This window comes from Dama dama, chromosome 24 (genome assembly GCF_033118175.1).
Source record: "Dama dama isolate Ldn47 chromosome 24, ASM3311817v1, whole genome shotgun sequence".
Classification (NCBI taxonomy): domain Eukaryota; kingdom Metazoa; phylum Chordata; class Mammalia; order Artiodactyla; family Cervidae; genus Dama; species Dama dama.
In genome coordinates this window covers 38,869,195-38,886,105 of record NC_083704.1, presented here as the reverse complement: position 1 = coordinate 38,886,105, position 16,911 = coordinate 38,869,195, and the positions used below count along the sequence as shown (strand labels likewise).

General features: G+C 41.9%; 1 protein-coding gene across 1 annotated transcript in view; it reads right to left on the bottom strand.

Moving 5' to 3' along the window:
* Positions 1-3,772: 3,772 nt before the first annotated feature.
* Positions 3,773-16,911, bottom strand: part of SUCLG2 (succinate-CoA ligase GDP-forming subunit beta) — a 263,629-nt gene continuing 250,490 nt past the window's right edge. The window contains exon 11 of the mRNA XM_061128114.1: positions 3,773-4,832. Coding sequence (XP_060984097.1) covers positions 4,717-4,832 — 116 coding nt within the window. The 3' untranslated portion in view covers positions 3,773-4,716. The remainder of the gene's footprint in view (positions 4,833-16,911) is intronic.

The following is a 16,911-nucleotide window of genomic DNA, read 5'->3' as shown; positions in this document are numbered from 1 at the left end:
GAACACAGTAAGCACTGAATCAGTGTGAGTTCCTCTGATATCAAAGTAATGCATAAAAACCCACCAGATTGAGACTGAAGGGCTATGCTGTCCAAAATGGTAGCTACCAGCAAGTGGCTTTTTTTTTTTTTTGGTTATACCATGTGGCATGTCAGATTTTAGTTTCCAATCAGGGATCCAATCACCACCCCCCAGCACTGGAAGGATGGAGTCTTAACCACTGGAAGGCTAGGGAAGTTTCAGGGGGCTACTGAGACTGTTATCGAAACTAAGTAATCTTTAAAATTAAGTTTTCAGTGCTTAATAGCCTCATGTAGCTAGTAGCCATATACCGGATAGCACCAATACTTACCATCACCATCATCACAGAAGTTCTACTGAACTAGATGCACTAGAAGTGATAGAATTCAACGAAAACCAGAAGCCCAGAAGCCTAAATTCTTGCCACTATGTAATTTTAGCAGAGCAACTTTATCTCACTATGCTACTGTTCCTCAAGATAGAATGTAATAATGCCTTTACAGCAACATTGCAGAGATGAGGTGCACTGAAATAGTTTTTCTTTGCTTTCTTACCATCTTCCCAGGACCCCAAGATTAAATTATGCACAAAAATTAGCAAGGACCACTTTGAGTATGACTCAATAGATACAGCTCTTTGGGAGTTCAATATTCAGAGCCATGATTTGAAGTTGTTCCAACACACCTGTAAGTAGTTAAGAATAGCGTATTTCAGAAGCACACCTAGCTATGTGCAGGCACTTCTTGGGGTGATGGAAAGAAACAAAGTAACACAGTTAAAAAGGTGTTCATTGGCAAATGTCCTTTCGTAGACAAATCAATCTTCACTGGGTTTAAAATGCAAAGGTCAGAGATCCTATTTTCTACTTATTTATTTGTTTCACTTTAATGCCTTAATCTGCCTTTCCCAGATTTAGAAACAATAATCTGGGCTGTCATTGTGAGGATAATACTGTAATTTTTTTTTTTTGTAATACAGAGAAGGTGTTGACAATTTTTTCTGTAAAGGTCCAGAGTAAATGGTCTAGGGCCATAAATTTTCTATCATAGTTACTTAATTCTGCTGGTGTAGCATGAAAACCACCACAGAATGTAAATAAATGGCATGGTTCTGTCAATAAAACTATATAGTCCCTCAGGCCTACATTTGCCAACTTCATATGTAGAAGGACATGGAAGAACATAGCTTTTCCTGCTCTTCTTCACAGTATTTTTTACATGATTATATGATTTTTTCATTTATTTTATTTGAACATACACTGTATCCTACAAATAATCAGTTTTAAATGTTTAATTTAGAAATGTCAAAACATTTTTTCTTCTCATTTTTATTAAGACATTGAATATAAATAATATAATTCTTTAGGACGATACCTTTATTTTCATGCTGATAGCAAACTGAGAAGGATGGTCATAGTATATAAACTGTAAAATAACAAATTAAGTGATTCACAGATCTAATAAGGTCATTCAAAGTTTCCTACCTATTTTACTAATTCATGAGTTGAATTAAAACTTAAATAGAAAACCAAAATTGAGCTAAGAGCCTCAATGCCATTATTTCTTAAGTCACATTACTGTTCTACACAAATAAATCAAGGTCAAATATTCAGATGACTCAAGCAGCATCTATTCAAAAAACCTGGTAACTTGTATGCATAGGTTAAGAATGGACTGCCAAGAAATGATGAGAAATTAATAAAATAAAATCATGACATTTCAGAGTTGGAAGAGTCCTTATAAAACAACTTGTTCAACATCATTGCTCTATGGATGATGAGTGTGGTAATCTTTTATTTTTCCTTTCCAGAATACACTGTTTCTTCTCATTAGATCCCCAGGTTTCTTATGGAAACTTCCTTTTCTTACTCTCAGCTCTGGAAGTTTGAATGACGGTGGTCTCGTTATCAGGCCAACAAGTGGGGATTTAACCCAGAGAGGACTCATCAGAACCCTATAAACTCTTGACCAGAGGACTGGTTCAGAGGTAAGTTTCTGACCTAAAATCGTCATCTAAATTCTGGGATGTTTCTTAGAATTGCCAGGAGAGAACCAACCTTCCTTCTTTCCTTCCTTTTTCCTTCTCCCTCCCTCTTCCCTTCCCTTCCTTTCATCCTTTACTCTTTCCTGCCCCCTGCCCCATTCTTTCTCTCTTACAGATGCAAACTTTTGAGAATACTTACCTGGGATAGCCAGCAGCCCTTTTGCCACCTTGTGGGAATGGCCCACCTGAGAATGAACCCAACAAAGAGACTAGCATCTCTGAGATGCAGAGTTCACATTCCGAGGCTCTGAGTTTCTGGATTTAGCCTTAACTGTAGCTGAAAATGTCTGCCTTTTGTAATTACAAGAACAAAACCATCCTCCCCCTCTCAGCCTTTTTTCTTAAGCTTGAGTTGGTTTTTTGCCACTGCAGAAGAGCTTATACAAATACAAGAGGTTGTTCAGCCCAAAGAAGTGAATGTTGGTAAGTGGGAAGGTCAGGACTTCAATCCCCTCTAAATCTGATGCTGGTTCTACGAGACTGACAAGGTAGACTAGCAAACCCATTAAAATCTTACATGCAAAGCAGTTTGGGTAAAAGGTGTGCATTACTCTTTAAGCTTCTTTGAGTACTGTATTCAGACTCTCACTTCCTTTCATAGATACTCTTGTTTAGGATAAGGCCATGTATAACAAATACTGATCAGATTTAAAGGAAATTACTTTTCACCCTTACATACAGTACAGCTGAAAGACTTGAAGGGGACATCAGAAGGTCAGAAATACAGCACACACTGGAGTAGGTAATATACAGGCTTCAGATCCACACCACCAACTGCCCCCAATTCTCCTGTGTCCCCTCAGTCTGTGTGGCTGTGCCTTAACACATACCAGTGATTCATTCCATAAAAATCCATGGAAACTGTACTGTGTTTAGCACCAGGGTTACTATGCGAACCACATAAACTCAATACATTGAGCTTCTACGAAAATATAGCTTCCCACGTCTTTGAAAACAAAGGGCTGTTTGTTATTATTTAACAAAATAATCACAAGAATGATTTCATTTCTTTACCCCCTCCTCCAAACTGTATTGATTAGAAATACCCATATACACAACCAGATGAACACAAGCCTTAACAAAGGATAAAGGATTCAAATATGTCGTTTTTGTCTAATTGACAGAGTATACATTATTTCTTTTACAATACTGAATACTACTAAACACACTTAAAAAGACACTGTTAATATTTTTCATGTACTGTGTAACAATTAATAAAGGATGTAAGACCGATCTATCAAATGAGTTCTTCCTCCACGATAAACACATATCTATAAAACAATGGTGTTTTAACTTCTGTCCAGATATGAAGTTTTGGAGAACAACGTACAAACTGGTTTAAAAAAAGTATGGTGTGTGACACATTTGTATGTTGAGAGGAAAATGGCTAATGTTGGAACCTGAGCTGCATAAGTGGGAGGAGATTATGTCTGAATATTTCCTACAGTGCTAAGCAAACTAAGGCCATGTTTTACCTGTCAGATATTTGTGGGACTTACCTGGATTTCCAGGGTGTATAAAATTTTCATCCTTTGATTAAGTAATCTCCTAATGGAAATAGTCACTGAAAAAGTTGAGTAGAACTGGAATAATCCTGGGACAACCCAAATTTTCTATCTTTGGCTATATTGCCTAAGACACTAGTATCTCAGTAAAAGAAAAAAAAAAAAGATAAATAAAATGTATTAAAATGAGAAATACACAGATCTTAGAGTTTATAAAACAGAGGATTTTATTTGAATTTACATACAGATAAAAATTTACCAAAATTTTAACACAAACCTAAATCACATTCTTTCCCACCACAAAAATGGACACTATGCAAAAAAGCCACATTCTCAATTACATTTTCCCAGGTGGTAGATTCAGGGGGGAAATAGGAACGGAGAGAAGACAGTGACACTCACAGCATAATTTGATTTCAGTGTTGCCTCATCTTGAAATGACTCAATCAGAGATTTCCATAAGAATCAACCTTCAGTTCTGATGTTAAAAGAGAAACTTCTACTCCAAAATCACAAATAAGGCTTCTGGCTTCATTTTTAGTATGAGGTAAATGTATTCAATATTAAGGCAAATGGCAGGATACATGTATACGGTATTAATTATGAATCTTCCATTGTAAAATACATTTCTAAAATAAACATGTTGGAATTCAAAATAGTAAAAACTCTTGCAGTTTATAACAGCTACTTGTTTCAGTGTCTTAGCTGCACCTTTTTGATGGCAAATCTGTTGAATGTAATCTTGTCTTTTTTTTTTTTTTAACACAGTACAAATATTCACCAAAATTGCTGCAAATGAACCAGGGCCTGATCTCAAATGCTGTATACACACACACTGTTCGGCCTCGTAGATTGCTCCCCCAAACTGGCAAAACAATGGTGAACTGACTCACTATGACAGAACATTATGAGAATGCAGGACATTAAATTAATAAAGGCTATAAGGGAAATTAAGCTGTCCAGGTATCTTATTCAAAAAAATACAGATTTAAATTTTTTAAACAAAAAACTTGTAATTCTTGCTTTTCCCCTTCTCCACCCCCTCCCCCCTTTCTCCCCAATGGAGTAACCATTTTCTTCACAGTGGTGAGAGAACCATCCCTTTTTATGGGTAAGTGCACTTCTTCCAGGGGATCAGGGCAAGGCATCACTTCTTAGCTACGCTGGCCACAGCTTTCTTGGCTGCATCCTCCAGGTCGACAGCTGAAGTGATGGGGAGTCCGCTGTTACTGAGAATGTTCTGGGCCTCGTGGACATTGGTTCCTGGAAGGGAGTGGGGGGATGTTGTACAGTCACTGAGATGGAACTGAAGGTGGTGCCCCAGGAAGTTTCATACAACCTGAAGTCGTGAGACGCCTGAGTCTCCCGTACATGCGTGCATGCTAAGTTGCTTTAGTCGTGTCTGACTCTTTGCGACCCCGTGGACTGCAGCCTGCCAGGCTCCTCTGTCCATGGGATTCTCCAGGCAAGAATACTGGAGTGGGTTGCCATGTCCTCCTCCAGGGGATCTTCTTGACTCAGGGATCAAACCTGCATCTCCTGCACTTCTTGCACTGGCAGGTGGGTGCTTTACCACCTGGGAAGACCACCTAAATCTTCTAACACCATTTAATTACAATTCAGGTCAACTTTTTATGATCCAGATCTGGCTATTCAGATATATTTAGATGGCATATTTATTTTTTTCCTCTTTTTAATTCAAATGCCTGGCATTAAAAAGATATTGCCTATATTTTCTCTGGCATTAAAAAAACTGAAATAATGAGGTTCTTAGAAGATTGTAAACAAAGATTAACAACCACTGTTCAACTAGTTTGAAAGAGGAAAATCTTCTGAAATAGATGTATCCTTTGACTGGATAGTCAGAATATGGAATATAAAGAAAAAAAACTTTGTGCACACACAAAAAAGAGCAAGAGAATGGTAAGTCAGGGTGTTAGAATTATATGGAGTACGGCAGTAACACAGGAAGATGCTCAGGGTGAATCTACTCGGAGCTTTTCACCAGGAAGAAAATTAAAACACAGATTCTAATCAATGCCACAGACAGGAAAGATGATGTGACAAAATCTGTATCAAGTGATAGTCCAACTACAAAAAAGGATGAAAGACAGGATTTGCGAGAGACTAATGGACATTTTTTTCCTGATAAAAGCTAAAATTGCTGCTGGTAATCCACACACTCAAGTGAATTTAGTGTAGTTTTGGCTCATTCCAGAAGTCCTTTGTCTTAATCTCTTGAAACAAAAGGTCTGAGTCATGAGCTAATCTGAGATCTGAAGTTAGAGAATCTGCTCACTGGCTCGAATTCACTGCATGGAGACAGTGACAGTATTCAATGCACCCCTTTATGCTTCATCCTCATTCTACCTAACAAAAATGGCAGATGCCATGAAAATGAGCACTGTAACCTCTGATGACATCTCTTGGCCATTTCTGGTAGCATATGCAGGCCAAACCACCCCACCTCATTGTGTTCTTCAGTGACTATTTAACATGCAAAACATCACTCTGTTCTCTTCAATGTGAACAAGCCCCTGGGAGAAATGTGATAAAATTTAAGTGTCTAATGAAATTTCTCATCTTACATCATCTCCAGTGCTTTTATCTAGTTAGCAAGACAGAGCCTATTTATAAACAAAAGACCTTGAAATATAGGCCTTGGAGGACCTCAGAGTACAAATAAAAAGGAGATGCTTGGTCAGCATGTTTCATACCAAAGGCAAAGGCAAGAATTAAGGAGGAACAACTGAGGTGAGAAGGCGGTATAGTACTGATTCTCCTGGCATGCTGGGTCCACCAAACCATGCTGAAGCAGACACTGGACACTGTGTCTTTGGCTCAAGGCTGACTCGGGGCTGCCTTACACAGGAATCTGATTGAATGGACTCCATGACAAGAAAGAACTTAAAACATAGGGAAGTTGTTACTTAAAATCCCTAGACTCCCATCCTGACTCTGTCATGTATTAGTTGTGCAGTTTTAGATAAATCATTTAAATCCTTTGAGCATCAACTTCTTTATCCTCAGACATAATACTGTGATCATCTTCCTCACAATGAATATTGATTAAGCATATGTCAGGTACAGTGCTAAGGGATTTACATGTGACACATGAAAACTTTACAATGAATTTGGATAGGTCTGGTTGTACCTATTTCACAGATGAGATAACTGAGGCACAGAGAGATTAAAGAACTTCTCCATAGTCACACTGGTTGTAAGAGGCAGAGACGGTACTTGAATCCTGTTCTAATTATGTCCTAAAGGCATACTAGTCTGTTTTCCTATCTTTAAAACGAGGATAATAATGCTGGTAGCATAGGTCGCCATGAGAACCAAATGAAATAATAGGTGTGAAAGCATTCTGTAAATGGCAGTCTCTGTGGCAGTCGTGGCTGGCTGTCTACCAAAGCTCCATGCTCCTCTGCTACAGGGGGGAGCTACTGCCGGGAAAGAGCTGCCAAACAGGAACCGCATTTCCCAGGCCCCGTTCCAGGTGGGGGAGGGGGGCCGTGTGACTGAGTCCTGGCCTGCACTCTGAGTAGCAATGAAACACACACCCGTGAAGTTTCTTCCACTGTTACTCTCTGTATTCCTCTGCTTTCCTTGTCTGCCTTCTGAAATGTTGCCAGAAAAATACTGGATGGCAGCTTTTTTCAGGCGACAATGACTCCCTTAGCATCCATGCCTGGGTAAGCCTGCAGAGCCAAGCACCCGGCTCACTCGCCCTCTCTGACTTCGTATGAAGCAGAACGAAACCCCTACTATATTGCCTCTGAACATACCTGTTGTTATAGGAGTGAGCATTATATTTTTATAAAAAATTCATTTATTTTCATTTAAGGGTAATTTCTTTACAATATTGTGTTGATTTCTGCCATGCATCAACAGGAATCAGCCATAGGTATACATATGTCACAAGCATTACTTTAATTAACACACTATTGTGTTAAGTGTGGGTGGCAGCTTCTAAAATGGTTCTCAGATGACTGACTGCTACCTCTTGGTGTTCACGCCCCTTGAGTACAGGCTGGAGCAGTGGCCTGCCTCTAAAGGAGAAGAATATAACAACAGTGATGGAAGGTCACTTCTGAGACCAAGTCTATCACTGCGGTCTTGCTTCCTCTGATTTTCTGTTTGTTCACTCTGATACCAACTGCCATGCTATGGGCTATGGGCTGCCCCATGGGGAAACTCACAACGCAAAGGACTCAGGGCAGCCTCCAGCCAGCAGGCACCAAGGAACTGAGGTCTTCATTCCAACAACCATAAAGAGCTGCACCCCACCAACAACTGTGTGAGTGTGCCTATAGGCAACAACCCCCGCTCCCGCCACCCCTGTCAGGCAACCTGCAACAGGACCCCAGTCCTGGCCGACACAGTGATTGGACTTGAGAGAGATCTTGAGCCAGAGGACGCAGCTGAGCCAGCCCTGGATTCCCCACCAAAAAAACTGTAACATGGTCAATGTATCTTGTGCTAAGTGGCAGCTAAATTTTGGGGCAGTTTGTTTCACACTAGAACTTAACTAATGCAGATGAAAAGATCTACTATTTCATTAAGAACAACCTCAATGTGCATTTTGATTCATTTGGTAAAGTTTCAGCCAAGGTCCCAGAGGCTGAAAAGTAGGACAGGGGATCAGACTGTGGCAGGTGTTGGTACCAGGCTAAGGGATTCCAACCTTAATCTGCAGGCTTATATATAATAGTAGTGGTACAACGTGAATCAGTCTTGACAGACACAGCATCGAATCAGTCTTTGGACTAGGAGGTCAATGAAAGTTAAAGATGGAAATTTTTATCTCCTTCAACAGAGATATAGACTTAGAGCGCTCTCTCCACCTGGGCTCCAATTCGCCAGAGAAGAAAAATCTACATTATGCTACAAAAGACTCAGAATTCTTCTTCTTTCTTTCTCAACACACAGCTCCCCAGGTCCCCAGGCATCACCCCAAGAGGCAGTCTTCTCCGCGCAAACATCCCTCATCTTCTAATCTACTTCTCCTCGATATGACTCCTCCTGTGGGTACAGGTCTCACCCACGTACACCAAGCTCTGTGTAACTGGACTGAGAGAGTTCTGCTAGGAGTGGGGCTGACAACCATAAAAGCAGAGAGCAGCTTCCGCGTCACACAGGTCACACACTGCTCTGGGGTTCTAAGTATATTAGCTCCCCTGTTCCTCAGTAGAAACCCTGAGATAGCTGCTATTATCTTACTTTTACAGAGGAGAGGAATGAGGCACAAATAAATTAAAGGCTAGTCTAGTAAGTATGGCTAGTAATAGGAAGCAGTGGAATGAACATTCAAATAATGCTTGACATACCCATTCTGATACCTGAGTAAGTCCTTCTGATTTTGTAAATACATGTCATCATCATCCTTGTAACAACAACAATAAAAAGTCTGGTTTACAAAGTCCTCCCACATTACTTTATTTGACCCTTACAAGGAACTTGTGAATTAGATGTTTCTAAATAAACCCATGAGTTCAGTGTTTATAAATCAGTTCTTTTTCTTTTTTTTTTTTTTTTAAGCCAAGAGCACTGAAGCTTAGTAACTGATTGGCAGAATTCAGTTTCAAAATCCTTTGCTTTCTGGACTCTATTTTGATTTCCCAGTGACTCCTGTTTGACATTTAAAACACGGAGCTCTTTCCCATGCATGAGATCATCGGAACCTCAATGAGGCTATAAATTATTCAAGAACAAGGATCATGTACAACTAGGATGTCTGCTCTTCTGGCTAAACCTTCTGTCCCCACAGTCCCTGCTCTATGAGGGACCATGGCATATTCTCTGCCCCAAGGCAGACCTTGACTGCTTCCAAGACACTGACTGCACCTGACCCAAGGGTGGTCCAAATACAGACCATGGTCACCAGTCCAATTAGATTTGCTCCGTAGAGAATCTCAACCGGTGGTTTCCATGAAAGAGAAAGTGGTAGCATGAACAGGACTTCCAGTCATAAGTAGGCAGATAAGAGAAAGACCGTGCAAATACACAAGAGGGTGGAGAAGTCAAGTGAAGAGACCAACGGCTGGAATGATGTTCCTGAGGTCTGCCTCCAACTCAGACCCTGCTCTTCCTTGTGGGCCAGTTTTATTACGGCCCCCACCCACTGAGAGAACTGTTGGTTCACCTTCCTTTCCATGAGTATGCATGAAATAACCTCCTGATAAATGGGTTGTTCTTCCTTATAACCAACTAGCCAGTTCCTGACTTAGTACCCTTTTCAGTATACAACTTAGCACCAGATAGACCCAAGGGGGAAAATGGCTGACAGAGAAATCTGTGAATCTGCAGACAAGCCTGCTATGCCCTCCACCCTGAGCTCTGCTGCCCTCTCTGCTTGGAAGACACCATATGTCCGTGAACTATCTTTTAAAATGACATTTCTTTGGGGATGCTTTCTTGTCACCACATCTCAACCCCCAACCTAGAGTAGCGGACTGGAAAATGAGCTTCCCAAATACTTTGTACATCTAAAATCCCAGCACTATTATGACTGCTTACTGACACTGCTCTTGTCCCCACTAAACATACGCTTTGGAAGGGCCGCCATTGCTCAGGTTTGCTCACTGTGTACCTCCAGGCACAGTGTCCCCCACAAAGGATGTGCCTGTGCATGGACTGAATAACCATGGACAGGCTCATCCATACAAAGTGAGCTTCAGGCAGCAAGTGTGGGTGACTCCTCTTCTGAGCACCTTGCTGGCCCAACACCTCAAGATAACTCTTTTTATAAGCTTGAAATAAAAAACCCAAATGGCCTCAGGGAAAATGAAAAGGGTTGTTCCTGAGCTCTCGGAGTCCTTAGATGCTTTCCCTGGTTCCTCTCTCTAAGAAGGGCCACACAGCAGCTGGCTGTGTCGTGTTCTTGAGAGAGGCCCCAAGCTCCTGCCACTCCTAGCTGTCCAGGCACACGAGGTCACTGTGCTCGAGGTTAACAACCAGAGTGGTGGCCAGGGTAACAGAGTGGATAGGGCAGCTCCACACTAACACAGGGTCCTTCTCTCCTTCTAGCTGTTCCTGCAGGGCCCTATCAAAATGCCTAATTTCTTCATAATTCCAGGATCCACTAAAGTGAATTTAATTATACCTGCAGTTACACTTCAATTACAGTCTTAATTATTACGCACATACTAGGCATGCTCAGAGCCAAGCAGTTTTGGAAGAGAACCTCGCAGTAAAATAGAAAGCTCAGGCATAGGACCACGAGGAGAAAGGGGAAATATACAGAGGGGCCTTGGTCAAATGAAAATCTGTCACACAAGGTGGGGGGGTGGGTGGGTGGAGGCTGGTGTCAGAAACAGGTTAAGAAAGAGAGAAACACACACAGAACAGATGAGATGGAGGGCGTGGCAGAGCCAGAGGCAGGAGAGTCAAAAAGAAAGAGACAGAAAGAGAGACTGAGGGAGAGACAGAGAGACAAGATAAACAGAGTCAAAGAAGAGGAAAGAGACCAAAAAACAAACAAACAAACAAACAAGGAGAAGAAGGGACAGAATGGATGAAAGAGGAGATGACTAAGAGAATGAAGGACAAAGAGGGATGAAGAGTCAAACAGAGAGAATGAGGGGGAAAGAAGTGAGGAAGTTTCCTCTACAGCAGCCCTGCCCTGCCCCTGCCAGCATCTCCCTGTCAGCACCCTCTCGATTTCTCCTTGTCTGGCATGGCGAGGGACAGGCCAGGGAGAAGCAAAGCCCAGGGACCCTGCCTGGGAGAGGAATTATAAATCACCTCCTCATTCTGGTTCTGAGAGCAGCTGGAAGGGGAAGTGGGGATGCAAAGACGATGGTGACAAAGAACAGCCATCACTGAAATGAGGTCACTGGAAATGATGAGGGGAACGGAGGGAGCCTTCAACAAACGCTGCCAGTCTGCAGAATCTTTTTGTTAATGACATCATGTGAGTATTTCAGCTTAGTTTCTTCTTGATTCACCAAGTGGCTGACACCTACTCCACATTCCCTTCCCGTCCTTCTTTGTAAATAGAAACCATCATGGCTACTAAACGGTGACATGAAATCAAGAGTTCCAAACAGACTGTTTATGCCTATCCACACAATTACCAAGAAAACTGATCTCTTTCCCATATTTAAATTGTGCTGCTGACATTTTCTAATATTTATGAAAGGCTGGGTTGCTTTTTAATGAGGCTGCAGGACAACACTTTTAACAACCACCTGTACAGATAACTGATCAACTCGTGCTGGTCGAAGTTCAGGCACTTCTTAATATCTGCCTGTTGAAAGCCACTCAGCTAAATGGTTACCTACCACTGCAGGCTTTAAAAACAGCTATAGAGAGTCACAGGGGACTGAGTTTAAAATGAAATCTTGCTCTATTGGTATAGGATATTATAAAAAGAACAATAATAATTATTAAAATTAAAAAAAATTTCCCGTGTCTTCCACATGATTTACCACTTACTTCCTGCCACTGGGTGGAGTGAGAGAGCTGTATACAGAGATGCAACGTTAATTTATCAAAATTTGTTCCTTGTTTTCATTACATAGGAGAGAAGGTAACAGTAGTGGACACTAATTACAGGGCTTTGTTCAAAAGGTGCAGCTCCTCCCCACCACTTAGGCCAGTTTTTTATCACAGGGCTATGAAGAAAACTACTTTCTAGTTTTAAAAAGTATTATTTCAATAGGAATTCAGCTTTTTCTAAAAAAAAAAAAAAAAAAAAACAGTTACTACAATTAATACAAGTTATTTATAATACAATAGTTAGCACTTAATGTATATTAGGTATAATAAATGTTCGTTGGACACATCAGTAGAGGGGTTCACAGGTATCCTATTAGTTGAATCTTCACAGCAACCCTAAAGTTGACATCATTGCCATCCCCACTCTACAAACGAGGCAACTGAGGCACTGGGGGGCTTGAGAACTTGCCCAACGTACCTCAGCAAATCCCAGGCTAGAACCTGTGTTTGTCTGACCATAAAACCACATGACAACCACGCAGCCTTGGCCTTTTAGTGCAGGAAGGAATCTCAGGGCTCCTTTAGGATCAGTCTCTTGTTCTCACTAGAGGAAACTGAGGTCCAGAAACGAGAGATAATGTACCCAGACAACCAGCAAACCATGACAGGTCTGTGTCTCAGGCTGGTGCAATGGCCTGGGGGACAAACTCAGGCTGCTTCCTCTTTTTGTACCACCTGTGAGCTGAGAATGGTTTTTACATTTTTTAGACAGTTGGGAAAAAATCAGAATAATATTTTGTGATACATGAAAATTACATGAAATTCAAATTTCAGTGCCCATAAATAAAGTTTCAGTGGAACACAGCCAAAGTGATTCATTTACAGATCGTCAATGGCTGCTTCTGTGCTCCAGTGGTGGAGCTGAGGACTTGTGACAGAAACAGCATGGCTCATAAATGCTAAAATACTTCGACCCCTGCTTTGAATAATTGAGTCTTTTTTCCTTTTCCCCAGGATAGGAGAGGTCAGTGGAAACAAACCAAATTCTATAAAGCAGCAGCTTCCTCCTCAAATGTTCACTGTCCCTGTGCCCTTGATCCTTCTTCATTATTCTTCCGAGTGACAATCAGATAGAGGAGGTCCATTTTCTTGGTGACACGTAAATTTAGAAAGCTTATCACACCTCTTGTGTCTTGTGGCTGTATTGTTAGAAATGGAATAATTCACTGAGGATCAGAGGCAAAGCTCCTGCTGCATCTGTGGCCCCTCATTCGTCTGAGATGATGGGCATCTTACAGCTAGCACCTTGCAGGAGTCCATCCATATGGAATCACTTGAATTGTGCATAAAACCTCAGATAAAAATGAGAGCTGACAATCACTGAGACAGGGATCATTCTAGGTTATTTTAGAATTCATCTGTTCCTTAGAATATCTCTGTGAGGCTGCTATATTTTTATTCCCGTTTCATAGACGAGGAAGCTGAGATTTAAACTTCATTTTGGTACTGACTAGCTGAGCATCCTGGGAAAGTCACTGTAGCTGGATGAGTATCTTACTGAATACTGTGTATCCCTCATGTTTTATAAAAACTGAAGATGACATAAGATAGCCTGTGGGGCTGTATCATACATACCTATTGGCTTCCATGATTTCTTCTCACTTGATAAGAAAAAAACCAAATGCCAAGGCTGTGAGCATGACTAGAATTCCTATGATGACAGCCAGAGGTGGCAGGAAGCTGACTGCCATATTCTTTACAAAGTTTCCTTGAATGGTGTGTATGTGTTTATGATCACGCAAGCAGGTTTAGGATCAAACCTAACATAATGGTTGAGGGCTTAGGACAGGTGCCTATGTTCTTGCTTTCAACTGGATGAACTCTCAGACAAGTAATATAGATATTAATGTAAACCAAAGGCTCAGGAGACTTAATATTAAACTAGAATGGGAGGAGCCCTCTGGCAAGTAGGAAACATTACAGTCTGCACCTGCTCGGGTAAGAATGTTCTAACAAAGAAGGAATGCTCCTTCACCTGAACATCTACCTGCATGTGGACTTTCCTTTCATGCCTTCCTTCAGTACATCTCATGACTTTCAATCCCTGTATTGCTATATTCTAACTTACAGTGATTGCAGGGGTTTTCACAGGTACCTTCGGTGGTGTGAGACTTCTGTCTGATATGCTGTCTTTGGAACCCCGCTGCTGCCTAAGAAGTGACGTGACATGACTGCATCACTGCACATGCTCTGAACATACCTGGGGGAAATCTCTGAGTAGACATCATTGTTAACGCTTTCCTGAGAAGAAGTTAGATTTGGGGAGCTTAATATTGCCTGTCAAATGCTTTGTTGGGTCTAGAGAGATTTAGACACAGGGACCATGGGGAGTTTCCAGAGTTCTCGGTCTTGATGCTAGCCTCTTCTCTACACCAAGCAACAAACTATGTCTCGCCATTTGCTTCTGTAAAATAAGATTGACTGTGGCATAACCATGCCCATTCCTTTCTACTGTCTATGCTGCTTCAGCACAATGATGGTAGAGCTGAGTCATTGTGACAGGGAATACATGGCTCACAAAGCCTAAAAAAAATTCTGTTGTTTATAGAAAAAGTCTGCAGATTTTGGTGGTGCACAATCCAAAATTTTGGCCTTGTGGCCCAGTCTCGTTTGGTGCTTCTCCAGCTTTAAGTTCCCACTTCCTACTTCTGGTGCATGGACTGTGATATTTCTAGGGATGAAGATTCTTCCTATGCTCTCTTTGAATCAACAATGGCCAGTACTTGGCTCAAGTGCCTTCACTCTCCTTACCCACATCAGTAATGATCACAGAACTCTTTCCTGCTGACTGGGACTACAGCCTCAGAATCTTCCTTGGCACAGCACTCCTGGCAGCTACTGCCAATATATATATAGGAGGTGGCATGACATAAAAGCTATTTATCATTCCTGTCCTAAAACATTCCATGAGAAAGTTAGTCTCTCGGCGTGGGCAGCTCTGCCTCTGGACATCCTCAAGGTGGTGCACTCTGGGAGAGGCTTATACACAGAGCATGCCTGTCACCTGTAAAACAGAAGAGACTGAATCTGCTGTCTTTTCCTTCATACCTATGTGTTTTCTCTCTCTCTCTCTCTCTCTCTGATGGCTGATAGAATACGACTTTCAGATGTTACATAAGGAACTGACTGGTCACAGAGAAAATACTCAGGGAGCAGAGGGCAGTACTGTGAGGTCGTAAGCAGGACTCAGGATATGCTAGTCCCCATTGCTCCTTATTAAAGTGCCCCACCCCCAGCTTCTGCTCAGGAAATTGACTTGTTTCTGAAGAGATGTCCACTGCCTAGACTGGGGTGGGCACCTGACCAAAAGGCAGTCCACTCCTCAGGCAGACGAATGGCCTGTGATGTACCTGGCAGGGGCATTTTCCTCCCATGCAGGGGGCAGTCACTGGCATTATATGCCCCATCTCGTCTCTGACTGACTCCACAGTGGCAGTGGAGGGCTTTATCTAACCAAATGTATGAAAGGACAAAGTTGGCATGGATGGCCCAGCCCCATCCTCTGGCCTTCCTTCTGCTATGATGCTCACAGTCAGGCCAGGTCAACCTCTGCCACTCAGCATTCTGCCCTGGTGTAGGGGAGGGAGGCCCACCCAAGACCAGTGGTACCCATGGCTGGCTGTGGACAGCTGCCTAACTTGGGGGTTAGGCAGAGTAACAGCTCATTTTTAGTATATAGTAAGTTATCTACTTCAAGTTCTCTACCAGGAATGAAGGTGATATTTTTCCTTTGTCCTTTTTCTCATTTCTCATAGTATCAGAACCCAGATGGGGAAAAATCTGTTTGGTCCCCTCAAAGATCCCAATAACATGGTCTGGCTCAATGGCTGTGGACAATAGGAGGGATGGTTTTCATGGAAGCTTAGAAGATTGACAATCTGTGGGATCTGGACTTCTAGGGAACTGAGGAAGCAGGCTGGCCCTAGTGAGAGGCTGAGAGGGTAGAGGCACCAAGAAAGAAAAACAGGGAGTGAGAAGGTCAGAGTAGGGAGGTTTCCAAGTGCAATGCCATTAAAACCTTACACTAAACATCTGATTTATTGAGGTGGTCAGAGAATTTAAAGTTGCCACATCCATAAAAGTGAAAAAAAAAAAAAGTTGCACAATACAGAGGCCATCTTCCTTAAAGGAGCCCTAGTCCTGTAATCACACTGACTGCTTCCTTGAAGTGCAGGAGGCTTTCACTTGTGCAAGGCAGCAGGTGTCCAACATGATATAAATTTCAGTGAGTCACACAAACTACCGAGGGGTAAAATGAGAGTTCAAATTGCCAAATACAGTAGACTCTTTGTCTGGAAACTTAAATATTAGATCGCAAAAAGCTTTAACTAGTCTAATACTTTAGGTAGGTCCTGTGAGACCTGGTCTAAGGTTTAAGAGTGGCAAAGTTTAAGCATTTAGAAGTGTTTATCGATTGAGACAACGAGAGGATTTAAGTCTTGTTGACAGAACAGGATTGTCTCCAATGGCTCATTTTGTTTAACCTGGTGATGATGAATTAAACATGATGGAGGAGACACAGGGAGAAGATGCTAGTGATAAAAAGGAGGAGAGGAGACAGATGTCAACGTGAAGTGAAAATGGTCCCAGTAAAGAAGCACCCACAGGTGACACTGAAGGAGGGAGGAGATGAAAAGAGTGAGGCAGAAAGTCAGGTTAGGCAGAAAGTCAGGTGAGGAATGGGGTGTGCAGAAAATGGAAACTGGAAGAGTAGGGACAGAAGAAAAATGAGAATCAAACAGAGAGGAAGAAAGACATGCCCTGACAGAAAACATCAGAACCCTCATCCAGGAGCCATGCTCCCAATGACAGCCACATGAGAACTGAAATGCGGAGAGAA